Raw genomic sequence first — 25,939 nt, 5'->3', positions numbered from 1 at the left:
ATCTATATCATACTGAGTTATTTGTCTTAAAGAAAATGAGCTCATTAACATGTTTTAATCATGGATAAAGATGGTATTCTCTATTTAATCCAGAATTTTATTTCCTCTCAATGCTTTAGTTTTTCTTTTTCTGTTGTTGAGTTGCTATGTCTGACTCTTTGGGACCCCAGGGACTGCAGCACACCAGGCTTCACTGTCTTTCACCATCTTCTGGAGTTTGTTCAAATTCAGGGGTCCATTGAGTCTATGATGCCATCCATTTCATCCTCTGCACCTCCCTTCTCTTTTTGCCTTCCATTTTCCCCTAGCATCAGGGTCTTCTCCAGTGAGTCTGCTCTTTGCATCGGGTGACCAAAGTGTGGGAGCTTCAGTGTCAATCTTTCTAATGAATATTCAGGGTTGGCTTCCTTTAGGATTAACTGGTTGGATCTCCTTGCTGTCCAAGGGACTCTCAAGAGTCTTCTCCAGCACCATAATTCAAAAGCATCAATTCTTTGGCACTCAGTCTTCTTCCTGGTCCAACTCTCACATCCTTACATGGCTACTGGAAAAACCATAGCTTTGACTATATGGATCTTTTTTTTCAGAGCCACGTCTCTTTTTAATATGCTATGTTTGTCATAGCTTTTCTTCCAAGAGGCAAGCATCTTTTAATTTCATGGCTGCAGTCACCATCCACAGTGGTTTTGGAGCCCAGTAAGATCTGCCACTGTTTCCACTTTTTCCCCTCTATTTGCCATGAAGTGATGAAATTGGAGGTCATGATCTTAGTTTTTTTAATGCTGAGTTTTAAACTGGATTTTTCACTCATCTCTTTCACCCTCATCAAAAGGCTCTTCAGTTCCCCTTCAGTTTCTGATCAACCACCTCAGAAATGCATGTACTTTATTTACATTACATTAAAATACATAAAGAAATGACAGAATTACCAAAAAGAATTAGTTAATCCACAACCATGGTAGAGAACTTTAATTCACATCTATTGGTAATTATGTTTGAGAGAGGGGAAAAACTTGCAGGTACATACTATTAATATATCTGAAAACACGTTTAGCTTGAGGTAATGAGAATACACTCTATATCTGAAAATTAGAGGATACACAGGTGGCTCACTGGTGAAGAATCCACTTGGCAAGGCAGGAGACACAGAAGACCACTTTGATCCCTGGGTCGGGAAGATCCCTTGGAGAAGGGAAGAGCAACCCACTCCAGTATTCTTACCTGGGAAATCCCAGGGACATAGGAGCCTGGAGGTCTACAGTCCATGGAGTCGCAAAAAGTCGGACATGACTGAGCACGCGCGCGCGCGCACACACACACACACACACACACAGTTTTCAAATAATCTTGGAGCATTTATAAAATGACCAACTAATAATATTATTCAGCAGGACATTAACAGATCATCTCAAAAACAAACAAATAAAAAATCACTTGAGTTTCAACCACTAAGGTACTTCTAAATCATGTAAGAAGTCTAGGAATAAGCAGCCTGTAGGTGATAAGAGCCAATCAGAGCCTCTTAGAGAGCCCACTCATTGTGATTTTTGCCACAATGTGGTCACTGTCATCATGATCAAAATATAGTTCTTCCAACTCTACAGCTTGACTCCACCTTCACAAGAATGAATGGTAAGGTGAACAGGATATGGGTGAGGCAGACAAGCCAGATGATGATGTGTCCCCCTCGCTTCCCTCCATGACTTCCACCTACTTCTCACGGCCAGCAGAGCAGAAGAACACCTCCCTGGGCTTTGGGGATGCCCTGTGGATTGACTATTTTCAATACTACTCATCAACAACTTGAAAAAAAGTTTAAAGAACAAAATCTTCTTCTTTTAAGAAAACATAGGGGAAAATGGACATTGATAAAGAGGCTAAAAATAACTGCCATACTAGAATAGAAAGATAAAAAAAGAATTAGCATCATAAAATCCACTTAATAAAAATGTCATTAAATTAGAAAAAAGTATATAGCAATTCAGCTATTTAGCAATTGCTAAAAGGTGTTTAGAAATTATCCTAGCTTTTACTAGGATAAACTAATTCACTCAGGAAATAGTCAGAAGTACCTTTATGAATATGCAGTGTATTAATAGTTTTAGAGTCAATGATGATAAATGTATTACATACAAAACTACAGAACATAACTTAAGGTTTATTTTAGGGCACAGCTGCAGACACAAATGTTGCTACTTAAGCAAAAAGACTGAAAATTAAAGAACCAGTTGCCCCAACCTAAGGATGAGACACTGAAAGGTAATCCCAGACTCATAACATTTACACTTTTCGTTCCCGTTTTAAAGTACTCCACAGCCACTCAGAGAAGAGCTCAGGCAATCTCACGTTGAGGACCTTCTCGGGCTCCCCTCCTGCCCCTCCCAGGCGACTTCTCACAATTCAACGAAGACGGAAGTCATCGAAAGATGTTCCAAAATTAATCCACTCACAGGTTTTTGCATCCAGGAATTCCATACTTTTCCTAATGTAAGAGGTATCATTAAAGGCATTCCCTCCTTCTTTATACTCACAAGTTTAAGGAATGTGGGAAACTGGAAGGCTTTCCAATACTGATGCCATTCAATGGTTTGTTCTCTCCAGAATCAATCCTCATGTCTCTTAAAAACTGAGAGAACCCTGAAGGCTTTCCCATAGTACTTGGTACTTGAAATTTCATCTTCTGTTAACAAAAACGCTTGTGCTACAGGGTTTTCCACATTCCTTACATGAGTGTTCCTCTGTAGTGATTCCTCACACATGTCCTAAAGGACATTTTAAGGGACAAGTGTCCCTAAAGGCTTTTACATTCTGATGATGTTCATTGGATTTTCCCTTTAGTGTGAACTGTCACATGACTCCCTAGATATCACGACTGTATTCCTCAGATTTATTCCCAATACATAACCTTTTGTGTACATTGGGGTGAGTTTGAGCTGAAAGTTTATCATGAAGCTTGGACTTATGACGTTTCTTTCATGAGTGAATTTACACAGGAGGTACCGAATTACTTCATACTGAACAGACTGAAAGAATGAGGGTCTCCCGAAGGCCCTCTTTCAGTGATTTCTCAGATGGTTCCCAACAATCTCTGTTTCCTGGTATTCACATTGAGCATGGTCTCTTCCCACAATGTATCAGGAGTGATCTGTGTGACCCTTAAAGTATGGAAGAAATGATGATATGTCCTTCCAGGACGAGGTCATAAAAGACACTGTAGCTTCTGCATTAGCTCTTCTTTAAATCCACTGCTTTGGGACGACCCTGCTTCTACATCATAAAGATTTTTAACCCTATAGAGAATCCAACATGGTGAGTAAATGAAGGTTCCCTGCCAACAACCAGCTACTAACTTGCCAGGTGTGCCAGTGAGCCATTTTGGAAGTGGACTCTTTAGCAATAAAGTGGAGGATGGCAGCTCCTGCTGACATCTTGATTACAACCTCATGAGATCCTGACCAGAACTACACATCTAAGCTGGTTCTGAATTCCTGATCTATAGATAATATATGTTTGCTGTTTAAAGCCACTATGTTTCAAGGGGAAATTTGTTATGCAGCAGCAGCTGACTCATACATCTAGTGTGAGTTGTCACGAGTTGTCTGAGAGAGAAGAAATCAGTTACTGCATTCATATCCACCTGTTATGTATTCTCTTGTGCACAGAAAGGTAAGAATTAGTAGTGAAAGATTTTCCACAATGATTACATTCATAGGGTTTTTCTCCAGTGTGAGTTCTCACATGTTTCTTAACAGCTGAGAGATTATTAAACGCTTTCCCGCAGTTACTGCATTCATAGGGCTTCTCACCAGTATGAATCCTCTTGTGAACAGTAAGAGAAAAGCTACTGCTGAAGGACTTTCCGCACTGATTACACTCATAGGGTTTTTCTCCAGTATGAGTTCTCATATGCTGTGTCAGATATGAGCTCTTCCTAAAGGTTTTCCCACAGTCATTGCATTCATAAGGCTTCTCTCCTGTATGAATACTATTGTGCCCAGTAAGGGAGGACCTCGTGCTGAAGGCCTTGCCACACTGATTACATTCATGGTGATTCTCCCTCGTATGAATTCTCTTGTGGCTTTTGAGGTTACAACTAGTGCGGAAAACATGAAAACACTGGTTACATTCATAGGGTTTTTCTCCAGTGTGAATTCTCACATGCAGTCTAAGAGAGGAAGGATCATTGAAGGCTTTCCCACAGTCATTGCATTCATAGGGTTTCTCCCCGTTATGTATTCTCTTATGAATAGTAAGGTAAGACCTACTGCTGAAGGATTTTCCACACTGATTACAGTCATAGGGTTTTTCTCCAGTATGAATCCTTTTGTGCTGAGTAAGGTTAGATTTTGTGCTGAAGACTTTAAAACACTGGTTACATTCATTGAGTTTCACTCCCAGATGACTCCTCTCCTGTTAAGAGATGAATGAAAACTATAGTTTATAATTTTTTTTAAATATTCAATGCTGTTACACATTTTCTCTCCCAGGAACTCTGTTACATTATCATCATTGATGCTGTGGCTATCTATTTTAAATGCTTGTTAAATGGCTTCTGCCCAGTCTGAGTTTTTACAAGTTAAGAAAAGATAGACAGATGCATTGCCACAAGTCCTTATCATATTCACAGAGCATTTTCTAATAAGTTTAAGACTACTTTATATTTTGACAGTCACATTTAAGGAAGTAATTACTTGTGGGAACTCTCAGCAAAGAAACAAGTCTGGAGCTAATTTATAATTTTCTCTAAATTCACAACTGATTTACAGTATCTCTCCTGGAACACCATTATTTCATATTTTAATGACATTTCCCTATAATGACTTCCCTGATTATTTTGTTGCTTTTCTAACTTATGAAATTTTCCTACTGAGAAAAACCAGAAATTACCACGTTGGTCTTACCGCTCTAACACCATTAGAATGTTCTTTTCTAAAAATATGCTTCTTCGGAGTTAACCATTTTGCTTTAAGTACCGTTTCCAAATCTAAAACAAATTGAAAATAAATTTAAGTTAATGGTGAAAAGAAATATGAGTAAAGACAAACTGAGGGGTTAGGGTTTTTGAGGAGGTTTGCAAGGAAAGGCATATGAGTATACAAATTACAGGTACTAAAAAAGGACTCTAAAAGGATTAGGGTTGATCAGAGATTTACACCAGGAGGAATTATCAGGGAGGTAAAGTTCCATGAAGGAATCAGAAAAAGAGCTCATATGAGACTTATTTAAAAAGGAAAAGGGACATTATTTCCCCCCCCTGAGTCCAAATTAAAGTAGAAGACATTGAACAGAGGGTTAAAGAGGAAAGAAAGAAGGCGCATGAGGAAGCTCACACCAAATGTCTTTGGCCATCTCTGTCAGAAAACACATTTTAGGTACCTCCAAGTAACACTCCGATGCCCTGAATCACTGGCTAGAGCCACACCTCAAAGACAATTCCTCACATCCTCCTAGAGCTCACCTGGACAGGTGCCTGGGAGAATTCCTTCTTCCTCTGTCATCACCTTGTCTTCTTGCTCCAACTGGGAGATCAGACTGGGTTTATCAACATGATATCCTATTCACAGAGAAAAGACATGTGCTATTGGGGGCCTGTGCACGTGACAAGCAAATCTATGAAACTGAAGCCAAGAATTCTGAAGATGGGGAAGTGTGGCTTTTGGAGCAATGGAATAATTATATCTAAATTCTAATGACTATAGTAACTCTCAGGAAACAAAAGTACAAGCAATCTCGTTCAATATCCAGGGTGACAGGGCACACACAGTCCCAAAGTCCATGCCCAAGTTTAAATACACAATGCAAAAGCTATAAAGCTTTTAACTATGGAAAATATAAAGTCAGGGGAAGGAATATTCAGCTCATAGGGAAGGCACTAAATAGCTCTACGAGCATGGGGACCATATCTGTCTCCTTCATCACCATACTCCTACACCCTAGAAACAGAGACAAGCTTGAGGTCTGGTGAGAAAAAACGACAATGAAAATCATGGAATATGGAGCTTCAAAAGTCCCTCCCTCTACAGAAACAGTGAATAAACTGGAAAAACTATCAGAACAACTTTATCAGAACCCTGAAAACTTACCAGAAGTCTACAGCAACCAGGAAAATGCTTAATCAAGGACGAAAAATAGCTGACATTTTTAACTGACCCTTGACTCATCCTCTGTTCCGTGCTTTGGCTGTGACATTGAAGACAACTCCTAGTACTAAGGGGTGCAGGATAGACCCTATTCTCAACACACTGTGGTGGCTTGTTTTGATCTTTCTGGTGGCTCCCTGAAGGACTGGCTCAAAGGGCTTGCCTTTTTTTTATCTAACCCCTAACTCTCCAAAGGTTGAGGTGGTTACACAGTGGGCATGTGCTGAAGGCATTAAAAAGGCAATATATTAGCCACTACTGCTTGAGGCAAATGGAAACAGCAGAGGAAAGCAAAAGGCAAACCAAGAAGCCTAGAGTAAAAGTATAACCTAAAATGTTTGGGGGAATTTTTATAAAGCTCCCTTATACTCCTTTGACTCTGGATAGCCACATGCACACCCAGGCTTGGGCACATGCTCAGAAAAGCCATGAGAGGGCACTAAGGCCTCACCACTGACAGGCCTTCAGGCTCGGCACAAGGAGGAAGTGAAAACTAAGGCAAAGCTGTAAACTGCCTGAGTTTGAAGGTATGCCCCTGTATAGAGAGACTAGGAGCTTTTTTCTTTTTTGTTCCAACTGTTTAAGGAAATCTCTGATAAATCATTAGTTAACCATGAAGCTGGAGTTTCACTGGTGGCTCAGTGGTAAAGAATCTACCTGTGAAGACAGGAGCCAGAGGTTCGATCCCTAGGTCAGAAAGACCCCCCTGGAGAAGGGAATAGCAACCCACTCTACTCTCCTTGCCTGGGAAATCCCATGGCCAGAGGAGCCTGGTGTGCTATAGTCTATGGTGTTGCAAAGAGCTGGACATAGAAACTAAAACAACAACAACCCTTAAGCTAACAGAACAGCTTTCAGCGGCCATGTACAACCAATACTAACATTACAAAAATGAGCTCAAAAAGATAACATGCATATCACACCAACTAGAACAAACAAGATCAACAAACTTTAGGGATGGGAAAAGAAGTGATTCCAGAATTATGTTACAACATTCTAAATGTCTAGTTTTCAACAACAACAAAAAACTATAAGGCAGGCAAATAAACAAAAGTATCTAGATAGCATATTAAAAAGCAGAGACATTACTTTGCCAAGAAAGGTCTGTCTTGTCAAGGCTATGGTTTTTCCAGTAGTCATGTATGGATGTGAGAGTTGGACTATAAAGAAAGCTGAGTGCCAAAGAATTGATGCTTTTGAACTGTGGTGTTGGAGAAGACTCTTGAGAGTCCCTTGGACTGCAAGGAGATCCAACCAGACCATCCTAAAGGAGATTAGTCCTGAGCATTCATTGGAAGGACTGATGTTAAAGCTGAAACTCCAATACTCTGGCCATCTGATGTGAAGAACTGACTCACTGGAAAAGACCCTGATGCTGGGAAAGATTGAGGGCAGGAGAAGGGGACGACAGAGGATAAAATGGTTGGATGGCATCACCTTCTCAATGGAGATGAGTTTGAGTAGACTCTGGGAGTTGGTGATGGACAGGGAGGCCTGGTGTGCTATGATCCATGGGGTTGTGAAGAGTTGGACACGACTGAGCGACTGAACTGAACTGATGGTCCATTACAGGAAAAAAACAATTAGTAGAAACTATCCTTGAGGAAGCCCAAATTTTGGGCTTGGTGACTACACCAAGAATCTAAATTAACTATTTTGAGTATGATCAAGGACCTAAATGAAACCATAAAAACAAATTCTGATCAAAGAAAAAATATCTTAAAAAGAGAAATTATAAAACAAAGCCAAACAGAAATTATGGAGTTGAAAAGTACAATACCTGAAATGAAAAATTCAGAAGAGGGGTTCAACAACAGACTTGAGCAAGCAGAAAGAATCAGTAATTAAGAAGATAGGACAACTTATACTACTCAGTCTGAACAGAAGTAAAGAAAAGAAACAAAATACGACCAGCACCTAAAAGACTCACAGGATACCAACATACACATAATAGGAGTCCCTTAAGTGAAGAAGACAATGGACAGAATGGATATTTAAAGAAATAATGGCTAAGAATTTCCCCAAATTTGATGAAAGACATAATGTACACAACCAAGAAGCTTAACAAACCCAAGACAGGATAAACTCAAAGAATCAGAATCCATCCTAAAACACAATATAATTAAACTCTGAGAAGTCAAAGAGTATCCCTGACAGCAGCAAGAGAGGTGATTCAACATATACACCGAATTATTGATAAGAGTAACAGCCAATTTTGGATGAGAAAGCACAGGCAACAGACATTGGGAAGATATACCCAAGCTACTTAAAAAAAAAAAGTTAACCAAAGATTCTATATGTAGCAAAACTGCCCTTCAAAAATAAATCAAGATATTCCTATAAACAAAATCTGAATATTTGTCATTAACATATCTATCCTACAAGAAACGCTAATAGGAAAATTTTAAGCTTGAAATGAATGGGCAATGAAGATTGACTCAAATCCACACAAACATATGAAGAACACCAATAAAGGAAAATACACACACAGGTAAATATAAACATCAAAAACAATTGTTTCTTTTTGGATTTTTAACTCCTTGTTATTTTTGGCTGTGACTCCCCTTTTTTTCCAATGATTTAAAAGGGAAATGCCTGTGTAATGGAACACAACATATAAAGATATAATTTGTAAAAAAAAAAAAAAAAAAAAAAAAACCAGTATAAGGAGGGGTGCAGCTACACAGGAGTTAATCTTTTGTATACTGAAATAAAGTTGATATTAAATCAGAACAGACTGTCTAAAATTAAAACTGTAATCCCTCCCACAACCACTAAAAATATAACTAAAAAACAGAAATAGAAATGAAAAGGGAATCAAAATGGTCCACTAGAAAATATCTAATACAAAAGTAAACAATAATGGAGGAACAAAAATTATATAGGGCATACAGAAAAAAACAGAATGACATAACTAAGTCCTTCTTATGAGGAATTCCATTAAAAGTAAATGGATTAACTGGTCACAATTAAAAGGCAGATTTTAGCAGAACGGATAGGAAATAATCAATGATACGTGATCTATAAGAGACTCACTTTATATCTAAAGACACTAACAAGTTTAAAATCAACAAATGGAAAAACAAATTCCATATGAACAAGAGATAAAAAAGAGAGAATGTGGCTATACTACTATGAGGCAAAATAGACTTTAAGACAAAAACTGTTACAAGACACAAAAAAGATATTACACCATGATTAAGAGATCAATTAATCAAGAAGATATGATAATTACAGACATATACTACCTAGCAACTAAGGTCTAAAATGTATAAGCTCAGAACTCACAGAACTGAGGGGAGAAATAGATCTACAATAATAGTTGCAGACTTCAATGCCCCACTTTTAATAATGGGTAATGGGTAGAACAACTAGTTAAAAGACCAACAAGGAAACACAGGACTTAAACAATCCTATAAACTTACTAGACCTCACAGACATAAAACACTTTATTCAACAACAGAATATACACTCATCTCAAGTGCATGTGAAAGATTCTCTGTAACAAAGCATACGTTAGGTCACAAAACAAGTCTACATAAATTTAAAAACAATAAAATCATATAAAGTATCTACTGGACCATGACAAAAGTAAATTAAAAGTAAGTAACAGAGGATATATATTCAAAAATTTAATATCAAGAGGACAATACTAGGGCTTCCCAGGTGGCACTAGTGGTCAAGAACCCACCTGCCACTGCAGAAGAAGTAAGAGAATCGGGTTTGATCCCTGGGCTGGGAAGATCCCCTAGAGCAGGAAATGGAAACCTGCTCCAGCATACTGGCCTAGAAAATTCCATGGACCGAGGAGCCTAGCAGGCTACAGGCCATAAGGTCGCAAAGAGCTGGACACAACTGAGTGACTGAGCACACACCCAAGATGAGAATACTAACCAAAATCATCTACAGATTCAATGAAATCACCATCAAATTTCTAATGGACTTTTTTTTTTAATAAATGGACAAGCTGATCCTAAAATTCATATGGATTGCCAAAGGATCCTGAATAGACAACAAGCAATCTTGAAAAAGAACTAAGTAGGAAGAATCCCATTTACTGACATTACTTCAAAGCAACTGTAATGAAGACAATGTGATACTGGCACAATGACAGATCCATCAGGTTATGTCAGGTTTCCACAGGTTAGTGGAAAATAACTGAGAGTACATAAGCTCACATGCTTATGGTCAAATAACTTTTGGCAACTGGGCCAAAATAGCCATATAAAAATTAACTCCGAATAGGTAAAAGATTTCATTGAAAAAGTAAAACTATAATGTTTTGGAGAAAAACATAGAAGCAAAATTTCAGGACATTGACTTGGCAATAACTAGGTATGATACCAAAAGCACAACGAAAAAAAGAAAAAAGCACATAAACTGGACTTCATCAAAATTAAAACTTGTGTATCAAAGGACACTATCAAGAAAATGAAAAGGAAAAAAAAAGAAAAAAAAAAAGAAAATGAAAAGATATCACACAATGGGAGAAACCATTTGCAGATAGGGTCTAGCATTCAGAATATAATAAACTTCTAAAACCCAAAAACAAAAAAGATCAACAACCAAATTTAAAAAGTGGCTTGAAAAGACATTTCTCCAAAAATGACATACAGTCAACAATTACATGAAAAAATGTTCCATTTCATTAGTAATTAGGGAAATGCAAATCAAAACATGGAACAGGAAATGGCAACTGACTCCAGTATTCTTGCCAAAATTCCATGGACAGAGGAGCCTGGCAGGCTACAGCTCATGGGATCACAAAGAATCAGACAACAGAGCATGCACTCAAACCAAAACAGGTGAGATACCACATTATACCCAATATGATGGCTATCTTCAAAAAAGCAAATACTGGGGGACAATACAGAGAAATTGGAACTCTCATATATTGGTGCAGCTGGTGTAAAAAACAGGTTGGTGGTTCCTCAGAAAACTAAACCTAGTAATATAAAACCCAAAATTCCACTCCTGGATATATACCAAAGAGGAACTAAAAATAGGTGTTTAAACAAAGGCTTGTACACAAATATTCATAGCAGCATTATTTAAACTAGCCAGTAAGTGGAAACTACCCAAATGTTTATTAACCAATGAATGAATAAACAAAATGTGGTATATCCACAAAATGGATTACTCAGTCATAAAAAAGAATAAAGAATCTATAAATGCTACAATAGAGCTAAACCTTTAAACATTAAGTTGCCGGAAAGAAATGGGACAGAAAGATCACATATTTTATAATTCCACTGATACGAAAATGTTCTGAATAGGCCAATCCACAGAAACAGGAAGCAAATTAACAGTTGCAGGCAGTGGGGGTAGGGAAGATAACACGTACTGATCACTGTAATGGGTACAGGTTTCTTTTAAGAGTGATGAGAATGCTCTGAAATTAGTGTTGATGGCTGCACAACTTTGACTATATCAAGAGCCAAGCAATTATCCTTCAATTAAAAACTTTTAAAAAATAAATTAAAAAAATTTTTAATGATTAAAATGGTGAATTTTATGTTATAAGAATGATAGATACCTCAATTTAAAAAAAGTCTTATTATCTGAGTCATGAAATAAATGCAGGGATGATGTAGGGCTTACCAAGCGACGCCAGGTTCCCGTAGTTCTCCAGCATCACATCTCTATACAGCTTTTGCTGAGAAGAGTCTAGCAGTGCCCACTCCTCCTGGTTGAACTCCACGGTCACGTCCTCGAAAGTCACCGAGTCCTAAACCACCATAAACACCGTGGCTTAACTAAGGACCATCCCCACCAATGCTGAGAGAAAAAAAGCCAAGGACGACAAGAATAGGAAGAGAGAGTCCAAAGCAGGAGCTGTGTGGGCAGGGTTCTGAGCTCTGCTCTCGACTGCTCCTGGGCTCGCCCTGGACACTCATCTCCTGTCTGCTCATGTCCACCCCCAGGGCCGCATGTGCCCCTAACACACAGGCAATTTTCTTTTCCAGTGAGACCGTGACATCCTGCAGTCAAATTCCCCTCAGCCTCAAAGGCTGAGCACAGGCCTAAGACACTGCAGAAATCAGAGAAGTACTTGGCAAATGGATGAAAGATGCCTCAGTGGCCACCAGCAACTGCCTGAGTTTAGGACACGGTCATGTGTTTCCCTAGCTTCCCCTTAAAACTCTCACCAAAGGGGACTGGTGGAGGGGGACAGAGGGAAGGAATGGGCGTTTGGGATTAGCAGAGGCTAACTATTATATATAGGATGGATAAACCACAAGTCCTACTGTATAGCACAGGTTAACTATATTCAATGTCCTTTGATAAACCATAATGGAAAAGAATACGAAAAAGAAAATATATGTGTGTGTATAACTAAGACACTCTGTTATACGCCAGAAATTAACATTGTAAATCACCAACACCTCAGTAAAATTAAAAAAACAAAACTCTCAGCAAAACATGGTGTAGACAGTGACCTTGGAGGAAGCTCGACATGGCAGTAAATGCTGGCATGTGCTGACGTTGTTTGGGTCGCCCCGAACCCTCCACCAGATGCCTGAAAACCTGATCCAGCTCCAGGTCACTGAAGGGACAAGTTCAACTTCTGGTCAAAGGAGTACAATCTGGAAACAGGAATGTCTGACTCACCTGTAACCAGTCCGTCGGGAAGCCACTGGCCAACCCTTCCTCCTCTGTGTATCCTTTCTGGTGAGGGGCTGTGTACAGGGACGACTGAGCTGGAGAAGAAGAAATACCCCAAGAACCCAGGCTTGCCCGCTGTTCTCACTCACAAACCTGGAGGCTTAGGCTTCCTCACCTACTTGTAATTGACTGTATCCCCAACATAAAGAGGACATACCGACACCCAAACACCCACACCCACCTTCCCCCGGAGGCAGAACAGAGCTCTGTCTCATTCACAGTCAGAAAATAGTGCCAAAGGTCTTATACCACACTGGAGGAAGAAAGGACTATTCCTGTTTTGCAGATGAAGAAACTGAAGTGCCAAAGGATACCACTGTTACTTGCTCAAGTGTATACAAAGAATCAGAAGTGTAATTCAAAAGCTCCCACGCATTTGCGACACAGGTGACGTCTCCCCAGATTCACAAACCAGCTAAGTCCCAAATGCCAAGAAGCAGACAGTCAGGCATCCATGACCTTGGGGCTCCAGGAGTAACACTCACGCCTCATCTGCTCAGTCCCCCCCCTCCACGGGCTCTGTGATGCATGAGACTCTAGCACTTAGTCAGTTCTGAGGGCTGACCCTCAAACTCACCACAAGTAGGGGACAGGACCATGGTCGCCATCCTGCAATTCAAACAGTGACGTTTTCCTCAGCAACAAGGAGCTGGAGAACCAGGATGCCCCTCCTCTTGTCCCCACAGTGCACTCAGGACTGGGCTCTGGAATGAATGGGAAAATATGAAGTTGTCACAGTCTCTCTCTCCAGGCTACTGAGGATGAGCCTTTCTTAGACTGTCCACCACGTCCTCCATCAAAATGTAGTATGTGATTGTACACACTGCTACCTTTAAAATGCACTGGCATGCACGTCCTTAACCACTGAGCCAGCAAGGAAGCCCAGCAAAGGATTACTGTTTTAGTTACTAAGGTTGGGGATGATTTGCCAGGCAGAGATAGGTAACAAATACATCTTCACTTTCAGCAAATGGTCCTGCATCCTACTTCTTAGTCATCTTCGTGAGAAGGAATCTACCTTCCCATCTTGTCATCAAAACTGTATTCTGCACCACGGTTTTCTCCCTCTCTGGTTATAAACCAGGACCTGGCTTCTCTACAGTGCTGGGTGGTGCAGCTCTCGTCTGTGCTCCATCCCTTTTAGGAGCTGGACGCCTGCAATTATCTCGACTTTGCCCTTCCTCTCAAGCTCTCCCACTCTACTGGACTTCCTCGCACCATTTAAACTCAATGCGGTGTTTTCAGTAGAGAGACACTACTATTCTAATCACAGAGTTTTCTTTCTAGTTACCACCCAGTCTGTCTCCCTCACCACAGCCAAAGTTTTTTTTTTTCCTCACTCTCTATCTCATTTCCTCATGTCCCACCCACTCTGAGACACAGTTTTGTTCAGTTTCCACCACTACCTATTCAATTGGTAGAATTGTCACTGATCTTATTTACAGAACAAAGACAGAGATTGCACTAAAATGATACCATTTCTTATCTGTCAGATCAGCAAAGACATAGGGGACCACACCTTTCATTGCCAAGGCAGTACAGAAGAGCACTCTTATATACTGTTGGGGTACAAATACAGCCCCTATGGAAGGAAATCTGTCAATCTCAAGTGAAATGCAAAACATTTGTCATATTCCTGTCAATCATACTACAAGGAATCTATTTGAAAGACTGTTGTTGTTTAGTTGTTAACTCATGTCTAACTCTTTGCAACTCCATGGACTGTAGTCTGCCAGGCTCCTCTGTGCATGGGATTTCCCAGGCAAGAATACTGCAGTGAGTTGCCATTTCCTTCTCGAGGGGACCTTCCCGACCCAGGGATTGAACCCGTGTCTCCTGTATTGGCTGGCAGATTTTATACCACTGAGCCACCAGGGAAGCCCCTGTCAACATCAGCAGTTCACATTTTCTATTTCTCTGAGTGACATACAAAATCTGAACAGACTGATCACTAGCAAGGAGACTGAATCAGTAATCAAAAACCTCTCAGTGAATGAAAGCCCAGGACCAAGCAGCTGCACAGATAAACTTCACCAAACATTCCAAGAAGAACTAACACCAAGCCTTCTCAAACTCTTCCCAAAAATAGAAGAGGGGGAATTCTTTCAAACACAGTTCACAGGGAAAGTATTTCCCTGATACTGAAAACCAGACAAGGAAGCCACAAAAAAAAGAAAATTACAGGTCAACAGCCCTGATGAACAGATGCAAAAATCCTACACAAAATATTAACAAACCAAATTCAACAATAAATCATACACCATGGATCACACACCATGATCAAGTAGGATTTATTCCAGGGATAACGGGGTGGTTCAATTCAATCAATGTGGTATACCACATAAACAAAATAAGGGGAAAAAATCATATAATTGTCTCAACAGATGCAGAAAAAGTATTCAACAAAATTTAACATCCATTTATGATAAAAACTCTCCACAAAGCAGGTACAGAGAAAACATACCTCAAGATAATGAAAGCCATGTACAATAAGCCCACAACTAACATCATACTCAATGTGAAAAGCTGAAAGCTTTTCCTCTAGGATCAGGAACAGGCAAGGATGCCCACACTCTTGCCACTTCTATTCAACATAGTATTGGAAGTCTCAGCCAGAGCAATCAGGCAAGAAAAAGAAATAAAAGGCATCTAAATCGGAAAGAAAAAAGTAAAACCTTTTCACTATTTGCAGATGGCATGATTTTACATGTAGAAAATCATAAAGATTTCATTAAAAAACTTGTAACAATTGAATTCAGTAAAGTTGCAAGGTACAAAATCAATACACACAAAATCTGTTGTTTCCTTACACTAATAATGATCTATAAGAAAAATAAATTAAGAAAACAATCCCATTATACAATTGCATCAAAAAGAATAAAATACCTAGGAATTTAACCAAGGGTGTGAAAGACCTATATACTGAAAACTATAAGCCATTGTTCTTGCACTTTCGTACAAATTTTAGGTGTTCTATTTCTGTAAGAAATACCACTGGATTTTTGATAGGGGTTACATTGAATCTGTATATTGTCTTGAGTACTATGGACATTTTAACAATATTAATTCTCTCAATCCATGCCTAGAGTCCTAATTCTAGTTTGGACCCAAAATATTCTGTGACCTGGCAAAACCCTCATGCATGAGGGTTCAGTCACTCAGTCATGTCCAACTCTTTGCAACCCCATAGACTGTAGCCTGTGAGGTTCCTCTGTCCATGGGATTTTCCAGGTAACAATACTGGAGTGGGTGAGTTGCCATTTCTTTCTCTAGGCAATCTTCCCAACCCAGGGATCAAACCTGGGTCTCCTGCATTGGCAGGGGGATTCTTTACCACTGAGCCACCTGGCAAGCCCAGCAAACCCCTCAGTCAAATAAAAGAGGACAGTTGGTTACCAAAAATTGTACACTCAAAGCATATCTACTGCATGACAAGCAAGCATTCCCCTTAAGAATGTTACAGAAAAGACAGAATGAAAAAGGCACACACGCAAACACAATTAGTGAAAACCAACAATATACTATTACTCAAAACGATTCTCTGCAATATAAATCACCAGACTGTTATTTCAGAAACAGTTAAAGAAATAAAGTTAATTCTTATTAGAACGCAAGGTGTAGAGTATAATCTGCAGAAACTACTGCCCTACCCTTGCATCTACAAGCTGTTGCTCAGTATTCCTCCAACTGATTTTTAAATCTCAGAAGACAAAACAAAACAAACAAAACACAAAATAAAACCAAACACTTGCTCAAAAGACATTTGGCTGCTGGTTAATTCAATTTTGAATTTGTTGCCAATATAAAGAAGTACAAATTACTTTTTCCCCCATGCACCGTTTTGAATCTTTGAGGAAGATTTATAGGGTTTTAGAAGTCAAACTGAACCAGGCCTGAGGAATGTTGCTAAGTGGTCCTGCTAGTCTTTAGTGGGATGACTTTTAATACTACAGATACACATAAAAGAAGTATATATTTATACTTAAATATACAAAACATACTTAAAATATATAAAATCCTAAAATTTTCAGTATTATGGAATGCAAGTAAATATGTATTTGTTACTTATGTGTAGTTATTAACATGCTTGTTTAATGTGCATTTATTTGCACATAACTGTATTTACTTATTTACACATGCATCACCACACTCCTTACTATCTTTCCTTGAATATAATCCCCATCAAACATACTTTTTTTTTTCTTAAAGATATTTTCATTTTCAGTGACTCCTTGTGTTTACAGCCTGAGCACAAGAAAGACCTGTTAGCAGTTCTGCATAGCTGAGGCTGCTGGAAATTGTTTCTATAAGATCCACATGGTACTCACCTGGTCACACAGAAATCCACGTGTCAATGAGGACAGGTGAACCTTGAGACTGGTTTCAACTCAGACTTGAACTCCAGATATAATTTACTTGTCTGTGGGGGTGGGGGTGGGGGAAGAATACAAAGATTGCTTTTGAGATTTTTTGGGAGGCATAATACAATCGCTGGATGGAAGGGCCACACCATTCACTTTTCTTTTTTTGTATTAATATTTACTGCACCGATTTAACACGTAATTGCAGGTTACGACTAGATTTTCCTGATTCTTGTCCAGCCATCGGCCCTCTGAGTTGGAGGAAGCGGCTTCACGCGGTGTGCATTCATTCGCTCTGCTCAACTCTTTTAACTGGATAGTGACTGTCTTTTTGTGATTCCAGACACTGTTAACAAGACTCGTCACTCAAGGGCACTAAAAGTGTCTCCGCTAACCTTTTAAGTTCATTCAGGGCTTTGCAGATTTTAAGACCCTAGAAGAGGGTTTCCAAACCTCAGCACTATTGATAATGCTTTGTCACGGGGCTATTTAGTGCACTGTAGGATGTCCAATAGCATCCCTGGTTTCCACCCACTTGAAGCCAGTAGCAGCCCCTCCCATTTGTAACAATCAAAACAATGCCTCCAGACGACTAAATGTCCCCTCGGAGGCAAAAAAACACACCGGGGAAAGATGGTGGGGAGATGGGGAATTCTGAGGGGACAGTGGTGCCCAGAGCTAGCAGGAAACAGAGGCTATGCGCCGACCTGCCGGAACAGCCTGAGGCCCCAGGGGTGGAAACGCGGCTCGCGGGAAAGGGGGAGGAACTCTATAGCCCGTGACCGGGGTGCCCCAGACTCATGCCCCTTCCTAGACTCCTAAGGGAGTCCAGAGTGCCGGCAGCCCACAGAGTCCAGCCTCTTATAATGATGCCGAACGTACCACGTGAATCCAATCCCCCAGCGGAGAAGACCGTACCCACAGTTCAGCGAGCCGCCCCGCTATTTCTTCCTCTGTACCATCGACGCTTCCGCTTCCGGTCTTGGGCTGGAGCAGGGGCTTCAGTTTCCGGCATCTAGCCGCCGCGGACAGTGGAGCCCTGAAGGGTTGAGGCGGCGGGCGACTGCAGCCTTGCACCCAAGCCTCGGACGAGGCGTTCTCGTTTGTGTAGTGAGTCCAAGGCTGGGCCGCAGTGTGGGTCAGAGCCAGGGACTGAAACCGGCTCTAGGGGCGGGGCTGTGGGCGGGTACTCGCTTGTGGGCGGAACCAAGCCTGGAGGGCTCGGTTGTAGGCGGACACCCGTCCTGTTAGGGGACTAAGGTCGGGGCTTTGACTGGGTACGGATCTGGGGGGCGGTGCTAGAGTCTAAGCCTAAGGCTGGGCAGAGACTAGTTCCAGGGGCGGGGATAATGCCGGGGTGGGGCTTGGCTAGACTGGCCGGAGAGCGGGAGAAGGCGGCTCGAGGGACCGGATTGAAGGCTGGGGGTTGGCGGGGGTGTACGGGGGAGTCCATGGATTCCCCAGGCTGTACAGGTTGCGGGGTGCGGGTGGCGGGGCGAGTTCCTGGTTGCTGAGTGATAAAGAATCCAGCTGTCAATGCAGGAGAGGCTGGTTCGATCCCTGGGTGGGGAAGATACCCTGGAGGAGGAAATGGCAACCGCTTCCAGTATTCTTGCCTGGGAAAGCCCCTGGACAGAGGAGCCTAACGGGCAAAAGAGAGAAATAGGACTTAACAACTAAACAACAACAAGTAAATGAAAGCTAAACAAACAGCTTTTCTTCAGTCCTTTCCCCATGTTCGGGTACCTCACATAGCCCAACAAAACCACATGCCATATTTAGGATTTTTTTTTTTTTTTTACGGCTGTCCTTAAATTTTTTATAAAATTGGATCGTATATTCATTTTCTCTTTAACTTGCTATCACAGACCAGTAGATAGGGATCTAACGCTATTTTATTTTAATTTTTTTGTGGGAGAAGGGGCTAGGTCATAGATACACATATAGGAAATCTTCAAACAGTGGTACAGTCAGTAAAATGTTCTGTCTCATACCATCTCCCAGTCCTTTTGCCCAGAGATAACCATAATTTTCTCCTCTAACCAACCAGATACAGTGTATATAGGTATGTCTATGTATGTGTTTGTACAATCCCAAGAGGGAAGGCCCTAAGCAGGAGCTGAAGCTGATAAATTGCATCTGGATCTACTGAAAAGAGATTTAAATTTATACTGGAGAAAGATAAACCAGTGATGAATTCTTAGAAATTAAACAAAAAGGAGAAATTTACCATTTAGATGATCCAAAGAAAAAAATGAGAAAGAAAATGTAATCGTAATATCTGGATCAGACTCAAGTCCTAGAATGGTAAACATCTATGTAATAAAACAATAGTCATTGACTTTCAATTTATCCTAACTTATTATATAATTATATTGGGGGAAGGGAATTATATTTTAATATAGCAAGAGAACTACATGCTAATTTTCTCAGAGAAGAAGATTATTAGAAAAATATCAAAAGCTGAAAAATGAAAAAGCCTTATAAGTAGCTAATTTAGAAATACAGAATTGCAACCAGAAAAACAAAGAAGTTCTTTGTGGAAGTCAGAATAAAGTCTGGGTAAGTAGCTTTTCATAAGGCTTAAAGTTTTGTTTGAGATATAGGTGTATAAATACACACAAACACACACACATACACACACACACACAGAAACCTGAATTTTTATTCCAAAGGGATCATCAGACTTGGTAGAATTTATTTTTAAAAGGATCTCTTTGCAAAAATAGAATTTAAGAATCACAGACTTCAAGCATTAAAAAAAAAAAAAAAATGGTAATCACCCTGGTGGAAAAATGAATAGCACATTACATTGCACAATACATTACAGGCATTTTCTGTACATTGTTAAGTCACTAAGTTGTGTCTGACACTTTGTGTCCCTATGGGCTGTAGCCCTCCAGGCTCCTCTCTCCATGGGATTTCCCAGGCAAGAATGTTGGAGTGGGTTACCATTTCCTTCTCCAGGAGAATCTTCCTAATGGGAGGATTAAACCTGTGTCTCCTGCATTGGCTGGCGAGTTTTTTGCCACTGAAGCCACTTAATGCACTCTACTTCTGAGTATTTTCACAGCAACCCATAAGGAAGATACTATTATCTATCTCCATTTTACAGATGAAGAAATCAATGGGAGTGTATTGCTAAAATATAAATATTTCATTGACATTTTCAATAGTTATTTTATTTCAAAATCATTATAGAACTTTATTTTCATTAGTAAAATAATATCATTATAGCAAGTAAAAAAGTATGTAGAAAACAGTTTAGTAAAACCACAGTTTTCTTCTCATATAGTTAAATATATCCATCACTTTATTTATTTATTGGATTTCTGTCTCAAATCTAGGAAGGTACTTCCTATCCTAGAGGTTTACTACAAAACTTTACTAAATACTCATGTATCGGGTATCCCATACCGATGCAAGCTTCCTGAACATAAACACACACAAAAAATCCATTATAGCAAAACCTTTGATGAAAAATTCTTAAATTATTAATGAATTGATATTAATACAAATCATAATCAGGCAAAATTTACTGTTAAGTAACAAATAAGTAACAGCTTATTAAAAAGCAGAAACATTACTTTGCTGACAAAGGTCCGTCTAGTCAAAGCTATGGTTTTTCCAGTAGTCATGTATGGATGTGAGAGTTGGACTATAAAGAAAGCTGAGCACCAAAGAATTGATGCTTTTGAATTGTGGTGTTGGAGAAGATCTTGAGAGTCCCTTGGACTACAAGGAGATCCAACCAGTCCATCCTAAAGGAAATCAGTCCTGAATATTCATTGGAAGGACTGATGCTGAAGCTGAAACTCCAATACTTTGGCCACCTGATGCAAAGAACTGACTCATTGGAAAAGACCCTGATGCTGGGAAAGACTGAAGGTGGGAGGAGAAGGGGACGACAGAGGATGAGATGGTTGGATGGCATCACTGACTCGATGGACATGATTTTGAGTAAACTCTGGGAGTTGGTGATGGGCAGGGAGGCCTGGTGTGCTGCAGTCCATGGGGTTGCAAAGAGTCAGACACAACTGAGCAACTGAACTGAACTGAACAAATATTTATACTTTAGAAATTTAGAAATGTAATTAATGACATTTATGACATTAATTTATGACATTGTTATAAATTAATGTAATTTATAATGTTAATGCATGTAAGAAGAATTTTTTCCAATCTCACAAACTGCCAGGAAATCATTTTTAAAAATGCATTGCAGGGGGAAAGAAATGCATTGCAGCATTATTAAAAACAGCAAAGAGATGTAAACAACCTAAATGAACTTTAACGGATGAAAGAATAAGGAAAATGGGTCATATACATACAGTGGAATATTATTTAACCTTAAAAAGGAAGAAAATCCTGTTATATGCTACAACATGCATGAGCCTTGAGGGCATAATGGTAAGCAACATAGATCAGTACAAAAGAACAGAGGTTGCATGATTCCATTTAAATGAGGTATCTGAAGTAGTCAAAAACATATTAGAAAGGTGGTTTCCAAGACAGGGTTAAGAGGATCTGGGGAGTTGTTTGGTGAGTATAGAGTTTCACTCACACATAATGTTGGGGGGGCAGTTTTGAGAATCCGTTGCACAACAGTGTGCATGAGGTTGAACATAATGTAATGTGTGCTTATACATTGTTTGCAGGGTGAATTTTATGTTGTGTGTTTTTTGTCACAATGCAATAAATTTAAGACATATAACCCATCCTAATACGTAATTCAAAGAATAGAAATAGATATTAAAATAGAAAATATTAAAATGGTATTAAACCCTTACCAAAAAAGATGTGCTTTCTGGTTCTGGGTAAGACAGTGTAGACTCATTTTTTTTGACTCTCTATGCTAAATACAATTAAAAACCATGGAAATAATTAAACAGACTATGTGTGGAAATTGAAAGACAAAAAGAGCAGACAGACTGGGAAAGAACCTCCGCATTTGAGGAATAACACAACTGTGAGGTCTTAGGTTTTATCTCAATCACCTGTTTATCTCATACTGATCACCAGAGAAACTTGCAACCTGGAATTGCCAACAGACACAAACAAACAAAAAGAACCTGTTTTGCTGAAAGTTTTACTTTCATTTTAGGTTTGAAGGGTTTTTTAACAAAGAAATCACTCATTATACATATAAACCACTTCAGCTTTATATAGAAGATTATTTGACTTAATTTCAGTCTATAGGCATTAAAAGAAAAGAAATAGAAACAACAGAGAAGCAACTGCATATAAATCACCAAATTGGGCCAACCTACATCCAACCTTAAAAAGCACTAGAAAGTCCTTAGTTTACAGCAATCTGGAGTCCCAATTTGAAAAGGGCCCCGGGGGGCCAGGGGGGTGGGGGTGCGTCCACCCCACAGATGAGACTTCAAATCACAGTTTTGAGAGCTTCCACCACAAACTGATAGTTTGTCCACAAAAGTGCAGCTCTGGTTTTACTGTAACCTCTTTACAATTTTTTGCTGTTTTGTTTCACCTTACAAGTCATAGGATTTCATTAGATGCCGGGGGGTTGGCCAGACTTCCAGGGGCTGAAAAATTCCAAGATTCACTTCCTTTCTTATCTAAAGTGCCCCCTAACCAGCTGTGCTTGCAGGCAGGCGTGGAATCCAGGAAGGGTCCAGGCAGGTCAGAGTCCTGCTCCCCTGCTTTTGAAGCCTGAACGAGACTTCCTCCATTTTAATCCGCCTAACAGAACCCTAAGGAAGACCTGTTCTCTTTGGCCAAAAGATTAGAACATGGGACTCACAGAACAGAAACGTTTTTGACAAAACTTGCGCTTCACCAACCAAACACCATGGATAACCCTCTGACGTCAGTGGGAACTAAGTAGGAAGTATAGATGCCTGTTACCCATCTAAGGTCATCAGATAGCGTAAGGTATGTTCTTTCCTGCTGACCCAGGCCTCACTGACTCTCTAGCCCCATGAACAGCAAGTGACCTAGGAAGTCATGCTATAGACCCACTGGGCAACATCAACAGGAGTAAGTCAGAAATCTGCTCTCCTACTCACCCCACCTCCAGCAGAAAACAGCCAGCAATCCAGGTGGGTGCTTTCATATTCAGTGTATATCAGTGGAGACAAAGCTGGGAGTTTTTCCTATTGTCTCCCACAGGTGTAGGATATAGCCTGCGGGATGGGTATCAAGGAGACTAAGAAGGAGTCTAGGAGAAAGAAATGGCAACCTACTCCAGTATTCTTGCCTGGAAAATCCCATGGACAAAGGAGCCTGGCAGGCTACAGTCCATGGGGGTCACAAGATTCAGAAAGAGATTAGTGACTAAACCCCCACCATGATAAAAAAAAAAAAAGAAGGAGTCTAGACATTTGCCTTCGTGTAATGGCAGCAGCAGGACTCCCCAGGTGGCGCTAGTGGTGAAGAACCTGCCTGCCATTGCAAGAGACATAACAGATGTGGGGTTCAATCCCTGAGTCAGGACGATCCCCTGGAGGAGGGCATGACAACCCACTTTAGTATTCTTGCCTGGAGAATCCTATAGATAGAGGAGCTTGGTGGGCTACAGTCCATAGGGTTGCACAGAGTCTGACACGACTGAAGTTTCTTAGCATGCAATGGCAGCAGGAAACCCAGGGTGACATGTCCTTTTTCTTTTCTCACTAGACATGGAGTCCAAACTTCTACTCCCGCCCAGAGGTGGCATGGGGCATCCTTCATTCTCTCAGAGAGGAAGGGAGGAGGACCTTGGAGAGGAAGGAGCTCAAGAAAGGGACTCTTCAATGCTGCATAAGAAGTGCTTAGCAGTCACCTCATAAAGCAAATGTGAACTCATATAATATGACCAAACTATAAAATCTGAACTGCAGTGTGAGAGCCTATGCTATCTTCCAAGGCAGGACAGAGTGGCACTCCAAGAGCTCTGAAAACTGCATTGTCATGGGAATCAGGGCACACAAAATTATATCAAGACCAATGTAATAAACCTAACTGAGATGAATGTATGTGAAAATGGAAGATTAAATAGGATCTAGAGTATCTCAATATGTAAACAGTCCAGGAAAGGATAAAAAGTATAGAAAAATCATAGATTATGTCAGGGACCAAGAAAATTACTAGTAGGACACAGACAGTCATAGGATGACTATCCTTGAATGACAATCATAAGAGGCTATCCTTGGAACATCTCATACTTTGGAATTAAATTATGAGAATGTTAAGGCAACCATCACAAACTTTTTCAATTAAAAATTAAAAAAAATCTTGAAACAAAAATATGGAAAATGTCAGCAAAGAAATAGAAGGCACAAAACCAAATGAAAACTGAAGAGTTGAAAAATATAATGAAAGAAAAAACTCTGGGTGAGCTCAATAGTATATTGGAGCTGGCAGATGATAGAAGTGGTGAATCTGAGTTTGGATCAATAGAATTTAATATATCTAAACAAGACAGAGAAAATAGATTGGGAAAAAATGAACAAAGCCTCAGAGACCTGTGAAAATATAGCAAATAATGTAATATTTATGTCCTTGAAGTCCTCTTAACAGAAGATCAAGTATGTGAGGCTGAGAAATAATTTAAGAACTATTAGCTGAAAATATCTCAAACATGGAGAAAGGCATAAAACGACAGATTTTAAGCTAAGCAGAACTCAAACAGTTCTTCTGCCCTTACCCCACAGAAAGATCACGCCAAGACACTATAATTGACCTTCTGAAAGCTCAAGACAAAAAAATTTTGCAAGCAAATAAAGAGAAAAGAACTAAAAAAGGAACTAAAGAGCCATTGATGAAAGTGAAAGAGAAGAGTGAGAAAGCTGGCTTAAAACTAAACATTCAAAAAACTAAGATCATGGCATCCCATGCCATCACTTCATGGCAAACAGAAAGGGACAAGGTAGAAGCAGTGGCAGGTTTTGTTTTCTTGGGCTCCAAAATCACTGCTGACAGTGACTGCAGATATGAAATTAAAAGATGCTTGCTCCTTGAAAGAAAAGTTATGGCAAACCTAGACAGCATATTAAAAAGCAGAGGCATCATTTTGCTGACAAAGGTCTATATACTCAAAGCTATGGATTTTTTCCAGTAATCATATATGGATGGATATGAGAATTGGACCGTAAAGAAGGATGAGCACTGAAGAATTGATGCTTTAGAATTGTGGAGCTAGAGAAGACTCTTGAGAGTTCCTTGGACTGCAAGGAGATTCAACCAGTCAATCCTAAAGGAAATCAACCCTGAATATTCACTGGAAGGACCAATGCTGAAGCTGGGGCTTCAATGCTTTGGCCACTTAATGGGAAGAGCCAACTCATTGGAAAAGACCCTGATGCTGGGAAAGATTGAGGGCAAAAGAGAAGAGGGCAGCAGATGATGAGATGGTTGAATGGCGTCACTGACTCAATGGACATGAATTTAAGCAAATTGCAGGAGATAGTGAAGGACAAGGAAGCCTGGCATGCTGCAGTCTATGTGGTTGTAAAGAGACATAGCTTAGAACTGAACAACAACAACAAAAAATAGAAAACTTAATGGAAATTTTTAAATGGATAAAAAGTAATGAATATGAAAATGCATCATGTCAAAATTTCTGGAATGCACATAAACAGGTGCTGAGAGGGAAATTTATTGCAATATATGCTTACAAAAACCTTCCCTGGTGGCTCAGTGGTAAAGAATCTACCTGCAAATGTAGAAGACTCAGGTTTAATCCCTGAGTCAGAAAGACTGACTGGAGAAGAAAATGGCAACTCACTCCAGTATTCTTGCCTGGGAAATCCCATGGACAGAGGAGCC

General features: G+C 40.0%; 1 protein-coding gene and 1 long non-coding RNA gene across 5 annotated transcripts; one reads left to right on the top strand and one right to left on the bottom strand.

Moving 5' to 3' along the window:
• Positions 1–868: 868 nt before the first annotated feature.
• Positions 869–18,217, bottom strand: ZNF557 (zinc finger protein 557). Of its 4 annotated transcripts, none has more exons than XM_043911653.1 (8): positions 18,086–18,217; positions 17,135–17,226; positions 13,384–13,510; positions 12,753–12,841; positions 11,742–11,868; positions 5,459–5,554; positions 4,902–4,984; positions 869–4,410 (listed from the first exon to the last, which is right to left on the bottom strand). In XM_043911653.1, exons 3-8 carry the CDS (start codon positions 13,412–13,414, stop codon positions 3,628–3,630), a joined length of 1,209 nt encoding a protein of 402 aa, XP_043767588.1. In that variant the 5' UTR covers positions 13,415–13,510; positions 17,135–17,226; positions 18,086–18,217; the 3' UTR covers positions 869–3,627. The 4 variants fall into 4 exon arrangements, with proteins under 4 accessions (XP_043767588.1, XP_043767587.1, XP_043767589.1 ...); XM_043911652.1 differs by having other exon boundaries at positions 18,050–18,183; XM_043911654.1 differs by lacking the exon at positions 12,753–12,841 and having other exon boundaries at positions 18,050–18,183.
• On the top strand, positions 18,167–25,170 carry LOC122699556. Its single transcript, XR_006342637.1, has 3 exons — positions 18,167–18,277; positions 22,782–23,065; positions 23,810–25,170. It is a non-coding gene; the product is annotated as an uncharacterized LOC122699556 (long non-coding RNA).
• Positions 25,171–25,939: the final 769 nt, after the last annotated feature.

This window comes from Cervus elaphus, chromosome 9 (genome assembly GCF_910594005.1).
Source record: "Cervus elaphus chromosome 9, mCerEla1.1, whole genome shotgun sequence".
Classification (NCBI taxonomy): Eukaryota; Metazoa; Chordata; class Mammalia; order Artiodactyla; family Cervidae; genus Cervus; species Cervus elaphus.
The sequence above is the reverse complement of the archived record's forward strand: the minus strand, read 5'-3'. Positions and strand labels throughout refer to the sequence as shown.

Coding starts and splice junctions, on each gene's coding strand:
- ZNF557 (XM_043911653.1), bottom strand. CDS start 13,414: ATGGCGACCATGGTCCTGTCCCCTACTTGTG. Junction 5,555..11,741: donor CGGGAACCTGGCGTCGCTTG/GTAAGCCCTACA, acceptor CTCTGTGAATAG/GATATCATGTTGATAAACCC. Junction 4,985..5,458: donor TCTCCCAGGCACCTGTCCAG/GTGAGCTCTAGG, acceptor AATTTGTTTTAG/ATTTGGAAACGGTACTTAAA.